General features: G+C 38.8%; 1 protein-coding gene across 4 annotated transcripts in view; it reads right to left on the reverse strand.

Annotated features, from left to right (window-relative positions):
* The window catches only part of EIF4B (eukaryotic translation initiation factor 4B), a 30,209-nt gene extending 14,484 nt beyond the window's left edge, over positions 1 to 15,725 (reverse strand). For all 4 annotated transcript variants that reach the window (XM_024575382.3, XM_024575381.3, XM_024575380.3 and 1 more), the window contains exons 1-5: positions 15,572 to 15,725; positions 6,443 to 6,580; positions 4,910 to 5,118; positions 2,569 to 2,685; positions 426 to 480 (exon numbers count right to left, since the gene is read on the reverse strand). In XM_024575382.3, coding sequence (XP_024431150.2) covers positions 426 to 480; positions 2,569 to 2,685; positions 4,910 to 5,118; positions 6,443 to 6,580; positions 15,572 to 15,584 — 532 coding nt within the window. In that variant the 5' untranslated portion in view covers positions 15,585 to 15,725. The remainder of the gene's footprint in view (positions 1 to 425; positions 481 to 2,568; positions 2,686 to 4,909; positions 5,119 to 6,442; positions 6,581 to 15,571) is intronic.
* Between the last annotated feature and the right edge of the window lie 13 nt (positions 15,726 to 15,738).

The raw sequence follows: 15,738 nt of genomic DNA on the forward strand, positions 1-15,738 counted from the left end.
ACAGGAGGAGCCCAGATATATACATAAAGCAGGCCCCTTTTGGATCTAATGTGCTGTTGAATACCCGATCTATTTATTATACATTTAATATTCACCTACATCAATCAGGGTTTTTCAATCTCAACACTAGTAACATTCTGACTAGATAACTCTTTGTTGTAGGGGGCTGTCCTATGCATTATAGGATGAATCAGTCCCTGGATTTTACTACATGTCAGTAGCACTCCCCACAGAGACAACCCGAAATGTCTCCAAACATTAACGAATGTTCCCTAGGGGCAAAGTCATCCTCAGTTAAGAAAAACTGTTCTAGATTAAGGTAGAGCTACCACTATCTACCTCTATTAACATTTGCTGGGAAAGGGTACCTCTGGCTTTGTCATCCTAGGACAATAACAAAACAGGAGAACTATCAGCTTTCTTACCTTTATCCTGGGCTTGATCAGCAACGTCCACTCGAATTCTCCTGTTACCTAGAGACTGAGAGCATAGGACCATATTAACCAACCTTTTGCCCCATTATGCACAAATCTCATGAGTGACCTTGAACGTCTGGGCATAGCAGAAGCACTGGGGGAAGGAAGATAAAGGAAAAACACTGTAATCTAGCCAACACTCCAATTTGTTGGCTAAAGAATCCTCTATAAAGACTTGAAAACGGAATAATCCCTTAGAATTAACAAAGTTAAGTTGGGCTTAAATGATGTCAGGTCAATTAACTTATTGTTTTTACAAAGCCGAATTTCACAGAATAGAGTTAACTTTTTAACTCTCAAAAGCAATTTAATAATATCACGTGTGATAAATTAAAAACAATTTTCAGACAACTAGCTAAATACAATACACATTTGTGTCCAGAGTATCTATTCATTCAAGCATTTATAAAGCCCTTACCATGTACCACAAAGATGCTTAAAGCATGGTCTCTGTATAATCTCAAGTTCTTTCATTTAATATTACCTTTGGATAAATCAATTCCTGTAGGATACCCTCTGATTTCCCTTTCTCCCATAATTATGTATATATATTTTGAACCCAATTAATTCTACTGCTGATTTTTCCTCATTTCATAGTAGAATCTACAGCTGAAGAAGGATAACAGTGAATTTTAGTTAAAAACACCCAGAATTATATTAATACCATTATAATAAAATCTTTAAATACACAGCAACTCCTAAATCTGGACTATGAGAACATTTTAACAGTTACTCCAGCAAACTTCAGATAATAATTCTATGCTATTCCTAAAAAAAAAAAATTTAATTTATTGATTTTAGAGACAGAGAGGAAGGGAGAGGGAATGAGAAACACTGATTTGCTGTTCTACTTGTTAATGCATTCATTGGTTGACTTTTGCATGTTCCCTGACCCGGGACTGAGCCTGCAACCTTGGCCTATCAGGACAACACTCTAACCTACTGGGCTACCCGATCAGGGCTATATGCTATTCTTTTCTTAAATCCAGAATGAGAATTTAAAAATTAGTAACGTTAATAAAATCTAAAGATTACCCAAGAAGAAATACTTTGGAACAACTTCAGCTTTTCATAGATTTAGCTAAATATGTGAATTTTTATTTCTAACTAATACGTACTTCAGGTTATCAAGTGGTACTCAATTATAAGATCAGAAAAATATTTTAAAAGGTACTGATTTTCATCACTTCAAGTGGCAGATGTGGACCATAGAATTATGGCAGAAATGGCACTGGAAATTGCCTTCTCAACAAATAGTGAAGGGTTTCTGGAATTAAGAGAAAAAAAAAACTCCCCTTTTTCCTTCCCAGATAGAATTAGTTTGATTTCTAAAGTTATTAGAGGTAAAAGAGCAGTTCCTAGATTAGAAACTTGCACCACTCAAAGGTAAATAAACACTTTACTATTCTAGGATTGGGCCAGCTAGGCATCATTACATAGCACCAACCATGTAATGACTGTATTACAATTGGATTTAATCTCTATTTTCCCTCATGTATTAACAGCTGAATCTCTTCTTCCTACGGGACCTCTAAATGTGTCTGGACAGAAAAACATCTACAGGCAATGTTAAAAAGCAGAAGGACTGAATGTTTACTGTTATTCTTCTATAAAAGATTTCTAGGAGGATGTATTTATTACAAACAACATCTGAGAAATGTTTCTAAGCCCTCTTAAAGCTATAAAACACACCATTACTTCTCTGAAATGAGAAAATGCCTCTTAATACTAACCTGATTAACACGATTTTTCTATTTGGCTTGACCTGGTCACATTATTTTGAAAAAGCAAACCCACGAGAGCTGAGACAAAGCTGTGAGTGAACGATTGTGAGATTCTAAAAGACTCAGTGTGGGTGGATTTCTTCCACAATTTTCCTCCTAAGTACCTCCCTGAATTATTGTGGTCTGTTGAGCTTGCTGAAGTGAGGTGTGATTTTTAAGTCTTACACTGTTAAATAACCCAGGCTTTTCTTTGTAGATATTCTGGTAACCTTTGAAACAGCTACTGACCCAACTTAAAATACATCAGTTTGGTAAACACCAGATTTGTTAGCTCCCACCCCTCAAACTCCCCACCTTATTTTCTTTACCTCTTCATTGAGGCTCAGGGCATTGAACAAGGAATCCAGGTCCTCAAACTCAGCGTAACCAAAACCTTTCAACCTTTCTGGATTGCTGGGTTCACGTGGTAAACGCACTGCACTGATCTGAAGGAGTAAAGAAACAAAAAAAATGTTTCCCAATTCAATGTTTTCTTCTCCTTTTTTTGATCACTGTATACACAATAAATTTCTTTGAATACACAAGAACCTGGCTGTCTGCAGCCAGAAGATTGGTGCAAAGGGATAAAGACAGACTTCACTGAATGCTCTATCAAACCCATTTAATCTGAATATGAATTTACCCCTTAAAAACAGTTTGGTCGAATCAAACTATGCCCTCTCTGCTGAATTCTGAGATGGCAAACCACTGAATTTTTACTTTTTGAAGCACAGGAAAAAATTAACACTAACCTGGTTTTAATTTGAGATTAACTTGTGTTTTCTAATTGTAAATGCAGGATTCTTCCCTTTAAAGTTTCACAAAACATTCCTTGTCACTAATTTTCATTAATTATTCACAACAGGTTTCTGTTCAATTTTAAGATCATTTTCAAATACTTTTGACTCATTTCTTGCAATCTTCTTTCTGTCATCCACATCTGATTTCCTTACCCTTTTGATTTATTATATTCAAGTTTATCCTCTGAATCACTGATTTGATACTTTATTCTGGATAAGAGATTTCATTATAGTCTCTTTTAAATTCTAGTTTAATTCAATTCATGAGACAGTAGAAAAAGGAACAAAATATGAAAGGGGGAAGTAGCTGAAGACCATTTTGTTTTAGAACATAAAGGTGAAAAGCCTGAACAGACCAGATTTTTATAACGTTCTACAGAAAGAGGCCATGAGAGGGAAATAAAAAACAGGCCACTCTTCTAGTTGATCTACATAATTAAACAGAGAGGAAAATTTGTAGGTTGCAGTCAAAAACAATCTCGTAAAAATAACCAACTGCAGAAGTTAATGGCTCACTGCAGAGAACAGTATCTTTGAGGGGAGTCAAAAAACAAACAGTGAAGGAGGGGGCAGATTCTTAGAAGAAACACACTTTCAATGTTTTCTCATTGGCAAACACTGGAGAAAAACCTAACAGAAAACTGTTATGCATTGTTTCATTTTTTTAGGTGCTAAGTATTTTTTCATATATTTATTTATCTTTAGAGAGGGGAATGGGCCCACAACCCAGGTATGTACCCTGACTGGGAATCGAACCGGCGACCCTTTGGTTCACAGTCAGGCACTCAATCCACTGAGCCACACTAGGCAGGGCCATGTGCTAAGTATTTTTTAATTGAAAAGTTTGAAAAAAAGAACTGAGCACCTCTATACTTTGTAACTTTCTAGACCAGCATTTTGAAACATACCTTTGGAAATACACTCAGCCATAAGAGACAAAATACTGCCATTTTTGACAACATGGATGGACCTTGGGAGTATCATGCTAAGCGAAAGTCAGTAAGAAGAAGCTAAGAACCATATTTCACTCGTATGTGGGATATAAAACTGAAACTCATAGATACAGATAATAGTATGGTGGTTACCAGAGGGAAGGTGGTGGTGGGGAGACAGAAAAGGTGACTAAATATATGGTGATGTAAGATGATCTGACTCTGTAATATGTAAACCATGTATCACAGAAATGTACTCTTCAAACCTATATAATCTTATTAACCAATGTCACCCCAATAAATTTAATAAAAACTATACATCTGCTCAATTAAATGCATTCTTAATTAATAAGTAACTTTTAATTTATTTTTTAAAAGACTTTATTTATTTTTAGACAGAAGGTAAGGGAGGGAGGAAGACAGGGAGAGAAACATCAATGTGTGGTTGCCTCTTGCACGCCCCCTACTGGGGACCTGGCCTGCAACCCAGGCATATGCCCTGACCGGGAAATGGACTGTCAATCCTTTGGTTTGCAGGTTTGCAGGCCGGTGCTCAAACCACTAAGGCACACCAGCCAGGGCAGTAATTTTGATAAAAACCTGAATGTCATTAACAGAATGGCTAAGTTCAGAGAAATTTTCTTTATACCTTTTAACATTCAACTGGGTAAATAACTTTTAAGTTTCTTAACAAGAAGGGGTATAGGTTTGACAGACAGATGCTGTATCAATAAGGTATTGTTAATTTTGCTAACATTGTCTGAGTGGTGCTGGATGTAACTTTCTCAGCCAGAGAGCCTAAAACACCATTTAATTATGTATCTGTTTCTTCCGAGTCTAGACACAAACTTATAATCTTAGCACAGAAAATCAGAGACAGTCACTACCAATATGCTACCCTCCTTATCTAGTTAATTGCTTAAAATCTTTAGACTTACATTTAATCCTCTAAAGAATTCCTTAATGGAGTCTTCCGTCACATCATAGGGCAGGTTCCCTAGAAAAGCTGTGTAGGGTGGCGATTTGGGAAGACGGCTCCTGTCAATATTGGGTTCCCGAGCAGCCCGTGGAGCAGTGGGTAGGATGGAACGGTCAATTGGAGGTGCCCTATACACATCATCATCATTACTGTGCCAAGTGGTTGAAACTAGGATAGAAAAGTAGATGTAAATTAGAGGAAACTTCCCCCAGTGCTGTTGTAGAATAGGAGGACCCATGCTAGGTGCCAAGTATTAAATAAGCTACATCAGGAAAGAAACAGGCGATATCAGAATCAGAACAGCATACAAAATCTTATAGTCTCTTTGTCTCTCAGTATTTGAAGGCTTTTCAGGGCCCAGGACTTTTTTTTTTTTAACAAAACCATGGTGACTTCTTATTCCTTATGTAGAAGAAGAAGAAGAAGAAAAAAAAAGGAGAGAATATATCAACTATTATGGAATATTACTGCATGTGCAAGGTACTTCATATTCATTATACCTCACCGTACCTTTTTAATGATCCTGTGAGGCTGTTTCCCATTCTACAGAGGACACTCAGATTTCAGGAAGGCCCAGTAACTCACCCAAGGTCACAGATAGTAGAGCAGTACACAGTAATCCTGGTATAGCTAGGATTCCAACTTGGGTTCCCCTCACTCCAAATGTATTTAATCACTACGAATAGCTCTCATTCTTACCTTTCAGCTGTAGAAAGTGTTTTCTTCACAGTTTATCCCCCCTTTATTTTAAAAAAGAGATAAATTCCATCCCTACTGTTCTGTCCATTAATTTGTACATTAGGTATCAACACTTAAGGCAAGTACAATGTATATGAACTTCATTATGAAAATAGGTTATGGAAGAAAAAGCATTCTTCAGTCCATAATGAAAGCTTTCAGACAAAAATGATGGGTAATCCAATTTACGTCATATCCAATGATTATATACAGCTCCTGCCTGTTCTTGGCTCCTCCTTGAAAGTATAGAACTTGTCCAAATGATAACCCCAATGACTCTTCTGTACTTTTCCATCATAATTACTTGTCCTATTCCCTTTCCTCAAATCGCTTTTATTTACCCAGGGACACCATGACTTCAGAGTAACAGCTCCTGGAATGAATTATTCCTTGACCCTGAGTATAAAAATCTTAGAGATTACTTCATGACATCACTCTGTGAGGACATAATAAACTTTAGACCCAAAAGGAAATAATCTAGTCCTTACTTTTCAAATGAAGAATGAGACTTAAAAAGGACAGTACCTTCAGAGAAATCTACTAAGAGCCAGAACTAGCTCTCTTGAACCACCACTTTAGTCCCTATCACAAACTCTTAAAGCCTAAACCTAAAATTCCTTAAAATACATAAACGTAAGATTTCAGCTTCAACAAAATGAGTAAGCTCCTTTCAAAAAGCGTGAGCCACTATCACGGAGTAGATTTTGTCTAGAAGATAATGAAAATTCCGAGCATTATGGAAAATAAATATTACCATCTCCTTCCAAGTCATCTGTTTCATCAGCCCAGCTGACTGGTTTGGGGACATAGGTGCTTCCTCCACCAGTCCCTCCATCCTCAGCCAGAAAGTCTGTTAGGGAGATAGTCTTCCCCTTCTTATTCTTCTTTTTTGCTGTTTAAAAAGGCAAGAAAGATTATTCATCAATATTTGAGTATTCATAGGGTTGTACATTACACTATTGCTAAATATATTTATAAAGAAAGCAACATAAAGGTCCATCAAAGTCTTGGACTATGGCACATTTATGAAGGGATACTATGCATATAAAAATAAGGAGAAAGTAAAATATAATGGCACACAAAGTCCAATGAGAAGTAAAAAAATAAAGTTACAGAATACATATTAGGAAATCCCTTTTGTTTAAATGCACATTTACCCTTATGTATGAAAAAAGGTCTAGAAGAATTTTCAAGCACGCCTTTTCTGGAGAAAGGCTGGGGTGGGGCAACCTTTTATCTCCTACAATATTCACTCATACATCATTTGAGATTTTTAATTTAGCAACTAATTGCATTTAAGACAGGTTACATTAGTTGCTCCTGGCATTCAAAGAAATGAAACAAAATTCCTACCCCTAAGAACATATTCTGTATGACACTTTTGAAGACTGTTTGATACTTGTAAAATAACCATGTGAGATAGGAATCATTGCTATCAAAACTTACAGAAAAGAAAACTAAGACTCAGAGAGATTAAATGACTATTCTAACGTTACAGAACTACTAGATGGCAGAGGTAGAATTAAACCCAGGGTTTTGGATACCAATCTAGGGCTCTTCCCATAGGAGCCCCAGCCTTTAAGAAGCTTGTTATTAGTTTTATAGCAGGTTATAATAATCATGGTAAACGTACTCACTCTCATTTGAAAGTGGTCAAATGGTGAGATTCATATACACAGCTGGAGCTCTCTGCCCTGTAGAAAAAAATTATCTCCTTCCCCACCTTAACATCATATCTGAAGACGAAATATAGTGCTAAAGGGAATAAATAAGAAATCCCTAAGAACCAACACATTTAAATGTTTTCTAAGGTTATGAAATCTTCAAAATCTCCAACTGACTCCATTTTGTGGACTGACCTTGGCTCTTTATCTAGTCCTCAGAACTTCTGAGATGGCACCAATCAACAGCTAGTGCAGAAGAGCTGAAAGGACTAACTGAAGTTTTAGAACTGGCCCCTGAGAGCAGCCACTACATGGTAAGAAAAAAGTAAAAAGCTTTGTTGTAACAAAAACCAGTTTCATGGCTTTTATAGTCATGAGTTCCTCTCCATGTTCCAATTCTCATCTAATTTGCAGTCCAAGAGGAACAAGAATCTGTAAGTTGATACACCATTTGTTTAACTAAAAAGGGTGCTCTCTCACTTGGTACCTGCCTTTCTTTTAAAGCCCAATTTACAGGAAATAAAGACCTCTTTAGCCCTGGCTGATGTGGCTCAACAGACTGAATGTCCAGCATGCAAACCAAAGGGTCACCAGTTCAATTCCCAGTCAGGGAGCATGCCTGGGTAGCAGACCCGGTCCCTAGTGAGGAGTGCACAAAGTAACCACACATTAATGTTTCTCTCCCTCCCTTCCCTTCTCTCTAAAAATATAAATAAAATCATAAAAAAAGACTTCTTTATTATGAATGTTATAAATGATCTTCTGGACACAGTAGTAACTTAAATTAATGTTTCAATGTGCAAACCAGATGAACTTGGCTGCAATAATACAGGAGACAAGATGTCCTTGAATGTGAAGTTTCCACGTTTCTCTTAAGTGAATCAATACTATTCATACCCCAAGCCCTGGCTGGTATAGCTCAGGGGATTGAGCGCAGGCTGTGAACCAAAGGATCACTGGTTCGATTCCCAGTCAGGGAACATGCCTGGGTTGTGGGGCCAGGTCCCCAGTGGGGGCCACGTGAGAGGCAACCACACATTGATGTTTCTCGCCCTCCCTTTCCCTCTCTCTAAAGATAAATAAATAAAACCTTTAAAAAAATACTATTCGTACTCCAAAAGTATAATTTATGATCAACCAGGTTATATTTTGGATCTATTCTATGCTTTCAAAAAAGCAGTTATGCAGAGGTTGGGTACTATGGCAGCGACACTGGTTCTGGCTCGTATGCAAAGGCCAAAGGCCTAGGAGAAATTTATAAAATCCAATCTGAATAGGACATAAAGAATACCTCTGAGGAAGAATGCTTATAGTATGTAGGTTATTTTAGTCTTCTTCACAGCATGTAGATCATAAATAGTATCTGGGACTAGTAAAAGGCTAGCTAGAGATCCTTACCCTCACAGGACTTAACCTAGTATCAGCTATACCCAATCATTAACCTGTCTGGTTACTGGGGCAATCAAAATAGAACTAGTGGTTAGTCCATACAATGAGGTCAACTTCAACATAAGATTAATAAGAATTTGATTAAGGTGACCCTCTCCCCTTTGTTCTATATACATATCTAATACCAAAACAACAAAATATGAAATTAACTTGCCGTTTGAGAAAATTCATTCAAGCCAGTATCAGACCAGCAGGGTTTCTCAACTTTTACCTGTTTACTTTTGACAAACAAGTCTCATGCTCTCTTTTAATGTTATTTGAAATTTCAAAAATAATAAACTAAATACTACGACTAAAAATCCATGTCAGATGATGACAGATTTCATTTAAAGACAGGCTAAAATTCTTTCACAAGATCTCTAACATAGGTTTCTCTAAATCTAACAGCACTGACTCAGTCACAATATATTGTATAAATAGCAGATTTAAAGGATCTAGTCTTTAAAAAGTAAAATCAATAAATCTAAAATGGGTACCAGTGTTTGCTTCACTATTTTATTCCCCAAACTGAAAAATGTTATCTAAATTCTCTATGTCCTTTGTCCCTCCAATATGTACGCCTGCAATATGTCTAGGATTTCAACGGTATTCTCCTCTGTAAGTAAAACATTGTTTAATACTCCAGGTTTATCAATCCCTTGCCACAATTATTGAACTGGTCCAACTCTTAGTTTTCTTTTCTTTTTTTTTTAATTTTTAAAAAGATTTTTATTTATTTTTAGAGAGAGGGGAAGGGAAGGAAGAAATAGAGGGGAACATCAACGTGTGGTTGCTTCTCACGTACCCCATACTGGGGACTTGGCCTGCAAACCAGGCATGTGCCCTGACTGGGAATCAAACCAGTAACCCTTTGGTTCACAGACCCGCCCTCAATCCACTGAGCCACACCAGCCAGGGCAACCCTTAGTTTTCTTTAGTTTAACTGGTTACAAAGTTAAACCAAACACCTCACAAAACAAACAAAACATGCTCCAATTTAAAACCCAACCCACATGGACTAAGGGGGAAAAACACAGGTCTCAGAAATTTTATTAAATCCTCTAGCTACCTGCTGCCTCAATTACAACTGCAATTTACTGAACAAGCACTGGGTACAGTGATCTCTCTGTATCCACGGGTGATTGGTTCCAGCCCCACCCCCCACGAATACCAAAATCCTCAGATGCTCAAGTCCCATAGACAAAATTTCACAGTATTTTAAATCACCTTCCTGCATACTTTAAATCATCTCTAGGTTACTTACAATATCCCAAGCAATGTAAATGCTATGTAAATAGCTAAACTGTATTAGGGAGTAATGACAAGAAAGAAATGTCTGTACAGCCCTGACTAGTGTGGCTCAGTGGGCTGGGCATCGCCCTGCAAACTGAAGGGTCACCGGTTCAATTGCCAAAAGGGCATAAGCCTGGGTTGTGGGCCAGGTCCCAGGAGGGGGCATGAGGCAGGCAACTGATCTACAAGGTCTGGCAGAAGTAACACCTACTTGAGTGTAGTTGGTAGGATAATAATGTGGGTGTAGTAATTTATAGTTTTAATTTGAACATTTCACCTAAAATGTCATATGCTGTGCTTGAGTGATATGTTACAGAATTACATACTTATGATTCTGTAATAAAAAAGTGGCGCTATTCGTGCTGGACCCTGTATGTTTCTTTTGCACATTTATGTCTCTCTCCCTCCCTTCTCTCTCTAAAAATAAATAAATAAAATCTTAAAAAAAAAGAAAAAAAAAAAAAAAGCCTGGCCTTTGCTGGTGTAGCTCAGTGGATCGAGTGCGGGCTGCGAACCAAAGGACTGCTGGTTCGATTCCTAGTCAGGGCACACGCCTGGGTTGTGGGGACCACATGAGAGACAACCACATTGATATTTCTTTCCCTCTCTTTAAAAATAAATAAAATCTAAAAAAAAAAAAAGTCTGTACAGTGTCAGTACAGATGCAACCATCGCAAACCTAACTACACAGTACACACCAGCAAACATAACCTTTACCCCTAATATTTTTTTGGTCAGCGATTGGTAACATTTGCCAATGTGAAACCCATGGATATACAGGACCAAATGTACTTGTGAAGTTCTTTATAAACTCATATAGGTTAATTAAAACATCTTGAAAAGACAGCATTTTCAAAACTAAGTCTGCAAGTCCTTAAATGAGACAATACATTTGTAGCACATCTGTAGCCTTCTTAATAAACAGGGTTTGTTATGATAGATATAAAAATAAATACAATCAACCAACTGAACTCTGTCAGTTTCTCAATTTTTACACCACTGACATTGGAGGCTGGGTAATTCTGTTGAGGGGGCTGTCCTGTGCGTTGTAGGATGGTTACCAGCATCTCTAGCCTCTTACTCATTACAGGCCAGTAGGAAAGTCCCTACCCCACTGTGACAGCCAAAAACGCCTCCAGACCTTGGATTATCAGGTTGCAGCATGAAAAAAATGTTTTGCTTTTCTCAGAATGCTTTCCTGTTATTACTTCATTGGATTGGTAATAAAAGCACAAACTGGTAGATATTGGTGTGAAAAAAATCTTAGAGTGGCTGCTAGTTCTATATTTCAAAACAGAGGACATCTCAAAGTACTATAAGCAGTAAAGCTTATTGCATGTACAATGCTGCCCTACTTCTGTCACTTTCTTAAACTATTGTCTCTTTTTTAGGAAGGGGAATTCATGTAGCTCTTAACATTCAGATGAGGCTTTGTCAAAAATTAAGTTTCTTAATTTTAGATCTTGTCAGACTAAGTCCTACTTATTTTCTAGGGTCATTGACTTCTGTTTTAGTAACTACAGGTTAAGAAAAGTCAGAAAGTGTCATAACAACCTGTATAATATCATAGCAGCAATATTCGTAATAGGCAAAATAATCCTGGAAATAATCCAAATTTCCATCAAATGTCCTGATGAATAAATATAGATGTCTATACAACTTGGCAATTAAAGACTGAGTTCCCATACCTCTTATAATACAGATGAACCCTGAAAGGATGCTAAGTGAAAGAAGCTAACAATAAAAGTCCACATGTTATATGATTCCATTCATATAGAATGTTCAGATCAGGTAAGCCTTGGCTGGTATGGTTCAGTGGACTGAGCATCAGCCTGCTGCCTACCAACCAAAAGGTCACCGGTTTGATACCTAGTCAGGGCACATACCTAGGTTGCAGGCTAGGTCCTCCATTGGGGGCATGTGAGAGGTAACCAACTGATGAATCTCTCTCTCACACTGAGGTTTCTCCCCCTCCCTCTCTCCCCTCTCTCTAAAAATAAATAAATAAGATCTTTTAAAAAATGTGAAGAAATTGTAGATTAATGTTGAGGGCAGGAGTGAGAATAAATGACAGCTAATGGATAAGGTGTTTCTTTTAGGAAGTAAATCCTGCCAAATCCTCCAGAATTAGAACTGCAGTAATTATACCACTGCCTAGAGTCCCAACATAAAAAGAGGTTTCATACAATGCAATATCATCATATAGAGAGGCTTCAGCTTTACTGCATTGTAGTTTGGCACAGTAGAGCATAAAGACTAAGAAGTCAAGGCCCCTAAGCTGCACCACCTTAATCTGTGTTCAGTTATACATGAACCCCTCTTCTCTTCCCAATTTCTTCATCTTGACACAATCTAAGGAAAATGCCTATTGCCCTTTCCTCACCTCTTCAGACACTCAATTTGATCATTTACATTAAAAAAAAAAAAAAGCATGTAATACACATCATGCTAGCTACTAAACAAAGTTCTTGGAGTTTCTCTACTAAGAGAGGAGCTATAAAAATTCAAGAATAACGTCTTGCCGTGGGCATTTTCCTACCATTAGGACTGCCTACGAAACTGACTTTGGTGTGTGCACTTGTAAATGTATACACACCTAGTTAATTACAAATAAGCACTCAGTAAAACCAACCAAATCCTGAAGTTCATTCTTTCCCTCACCATCATAGCAGAGAATTCTAGATGTTCTGAGCTAATGCCAATTAGTAGGGTATTCTATCTCAAGCCATACACAATTAGTAAGGAATTCTACCTCAAAACTGTTTATATAGCCCTGGCTGGTGTGGCTCAGTGGATTGAATGATGTCCTGTGAACCAGAGGGTCGCTGGTTCGATCCCAGTCAGGGCACATGCCTGGGTTTTGGGCCAGGTCCCCAGTGGGGGTGTGCGAGAGGCAACCACACATTGATGTTTCTCTCCCTCCCTTCCCCTCTCTCTAAAAATAAACAAACAAAATCTTGAAAAAAAAAAGAGAACCTGTTTAAATATATATATTTAAATGACATTACTTAGACACACTGTTTTAGTTGGACATCACTCTCTATATTTGTACTTGAATTTTCTTAAGTTTCAGTTTGTTAAGTTTCAATTCAGTTAAGTTTGGCCTCCTGATTCTGGGAATATACTCACAGAGTAACACATGGTCGAGGATGGGATTTGAAAATAGGTAATATGTAAACAGCGTAAGTGGCAACCAATGAAACTATTTTTAACTGCTAAGGTTTAGCATTGTACAAAAACTACCAATGGACACCATCCTCTTTCTATAAAAATAAACATGATCCTTCATATAACATCATTTTGAAAAGTGTCATGCAAATGAAAGGCTTTCATGGGCAGACGTATACCATACCCATTTTAGTCTCAAAGATTAACCTGTATCAAATACATTTACCATCAAGAAGTATACTGAAAATACCTTTTAAGAATTTTATAACTTTATTAATACAGCCATGTTGGTTGAGTGACCAATATGTGGGAATACTGATCACTCAATGCAGTCAGTGCAATTGACTTGAAGAGTCAAAGTGTGAGAAAAAAATTTGACAAATCCCAAATTCAAGGGTAGACTGTCAGATGTAACCTGTGCTCATACACTAGCACAGTATCCTTTACACATACTACACAATCTAAAAAGATTTGAGATTAAAGTTAGAGATGAAGGTTTCCTAGGAGGCAAAGATGGAACATCACTAAGCAAATTCCATTAACCAGTCTGGATTTCACTAAACACTGCAAAACGAACGACAAAATTGCTAACGTGGCTTCCACTTCTAAAAAATTCCATGGAAGTTACAGAGAAAGGGAGTATATGTTTTCCACGAATCATGACACTAAGCTGTCAAGATGGCAAATCCAGGTTGAATAAGCACTTTGATTCAGATGAAGCTTTTGGACAACACCCCAAACTTATGACATGAAGTCAACCTTGTTATTTTCAAGCTGATAATGGAGAAGATCCAGGAGTCTCAAAGATTTCCACCTTGCTCTGCCACCTGCATAGTGTGACCTTGAACAACAAATAACTTCATCTTCTTCAGCTAGGAGATACCACCATCTGCCTACATTTATCTCACAGAGCATTAAATGAGGCAAGAAACATAAAAGTGCTCGGTCAACTGCCTAGTGCTGCACCAATGATAAGGTTCAAATGCACTTCAATTCCCTCAACATTTCCCAAAGACATAACAATCCTTAGTCTCCTATGTAACAATAGAGATGTAAATTCTTGGGGAAAAGAGTGTCCAGGGATAGAAGCTGTTCAGTAAATGTTTTGGAGAATGCAAGGTCATGCCAGGGAAAAGGAACTAAATTCATCCTTGGTACTGTAGAGGGTTGGCTCCAGGACCTCCCTGGATACCAAACGCCTCATATGCTTAAGTCCTTTATATAGAATGGCACAGTATTTGCATATAACCTACACACATCCTCCCATATACTTTTAAATCATTTCTAGATTACTCATAATACCTAACATGTGAATGCTATGCAAATAGTTGTTACACTGTATTGTTTGGGAATAAGGACCTCTTAGTAGTTGTGCAATTATCTTAAAAAAAGAAAAAGAAGCTAAGCCCCACCGCTTGTTATAAAAATTTAACCAAAATGAAAGCTGTCAAGAGATCTGATCTTGTTCACCACTGCATCTTCAACACCACAAACCGTGCCTAAGTATAGTTTGCATTCAGTAAGTGTTGACTGAATTAAGAAAAAAGCCCAGAAATAATCTAGGTCTTCACCCTTGCTTCCTCTCCTCCAGCACGTGGGCGCACCGTAGTGGGTTTCCCACTCCTACCTAACTCTAATATTTCAAACTCCAAACCTAACACATACCCTTGGAACACAAGGGCCGGGCCACACTCTAAAAAGGGAAGAGCAGATGTGGGAGGACAGAAAAGAAAGCAACACAGGCGCGTAAAATCTTGCCATCTGCGCTCGCGCGTGCTTTTAAGGCGCGCCCGTCTCCACTACCCTCGGCTCTTCCACCGCGCACGCGCACCGCTGCCATCTCCCGCCCCTTCACCGACTCGCGCTCGCGTTCTAACTGCCCCCCCCTTCATTCCCCTGCCCCCACTCCCGTCCGCAACGGCCTCGCGCCTAGGAGACCTAGTCTAGTGTGCACCCGTCCGCGCGGCAACCGTCTCCTTTCCTCCACGCTTTCACCGAGGCACAGTAGTTCAAGTCTATGAAAAGGCCTCATGCCTCTCGCAGATCTTTCTGCACCTCCTCTTCATTCCAACTCCAGACAGAGCCCATCACTACTCCCCGCTCCAACCTCGCGCAGAAGAGGTGAAAAGGGTGTGAGGGGGAGGGTGTCCTTCCCCTTCCCCAAACATCCCGAGGCGATAACCTAACATGGCCAAGCCGCCAGCCTGCCGCAGCCCTCAAATCCGAAGGAAAGCAGTGCCGCCCATTCCCCGACGCCAAGGAATCAGTGGATCAGGCTCGGAGAGTGGCTTGGGAGCCCGCTCCTTGGACGCACTCGGCCGCTCACTCACCTGAGGCCGCCATGTTGGGAGAGGGAGAGAGAACGCAAAGGACCCGGATGAAGCAATCACGTGATTATAGCGGGAGCGCCAGCAAGCAAACGCGAAACTGGGAGGGGGCAGTGAGGTGAGGAGTGAGACGGAAGGCGGGGCGTCGCTGATCTTCGTTCGTACAGCAG

The sequence above is a fragment of the Desmodus rotundus genome, chromosome 3, assembly GCF_022682495.2.
Source record: "Desmodus rotundus isolate HL8 chromosome 3, HLdesRot8A.1, whole genome shotgun sequence".
NCBI classification, from domain to species: domain Eukaryota; kingdom Metazoa; phylum Chordata; class Mammalia; order Chiroptera; family Phyllostomidae; genus Desmodus; species Desmodus rotundus.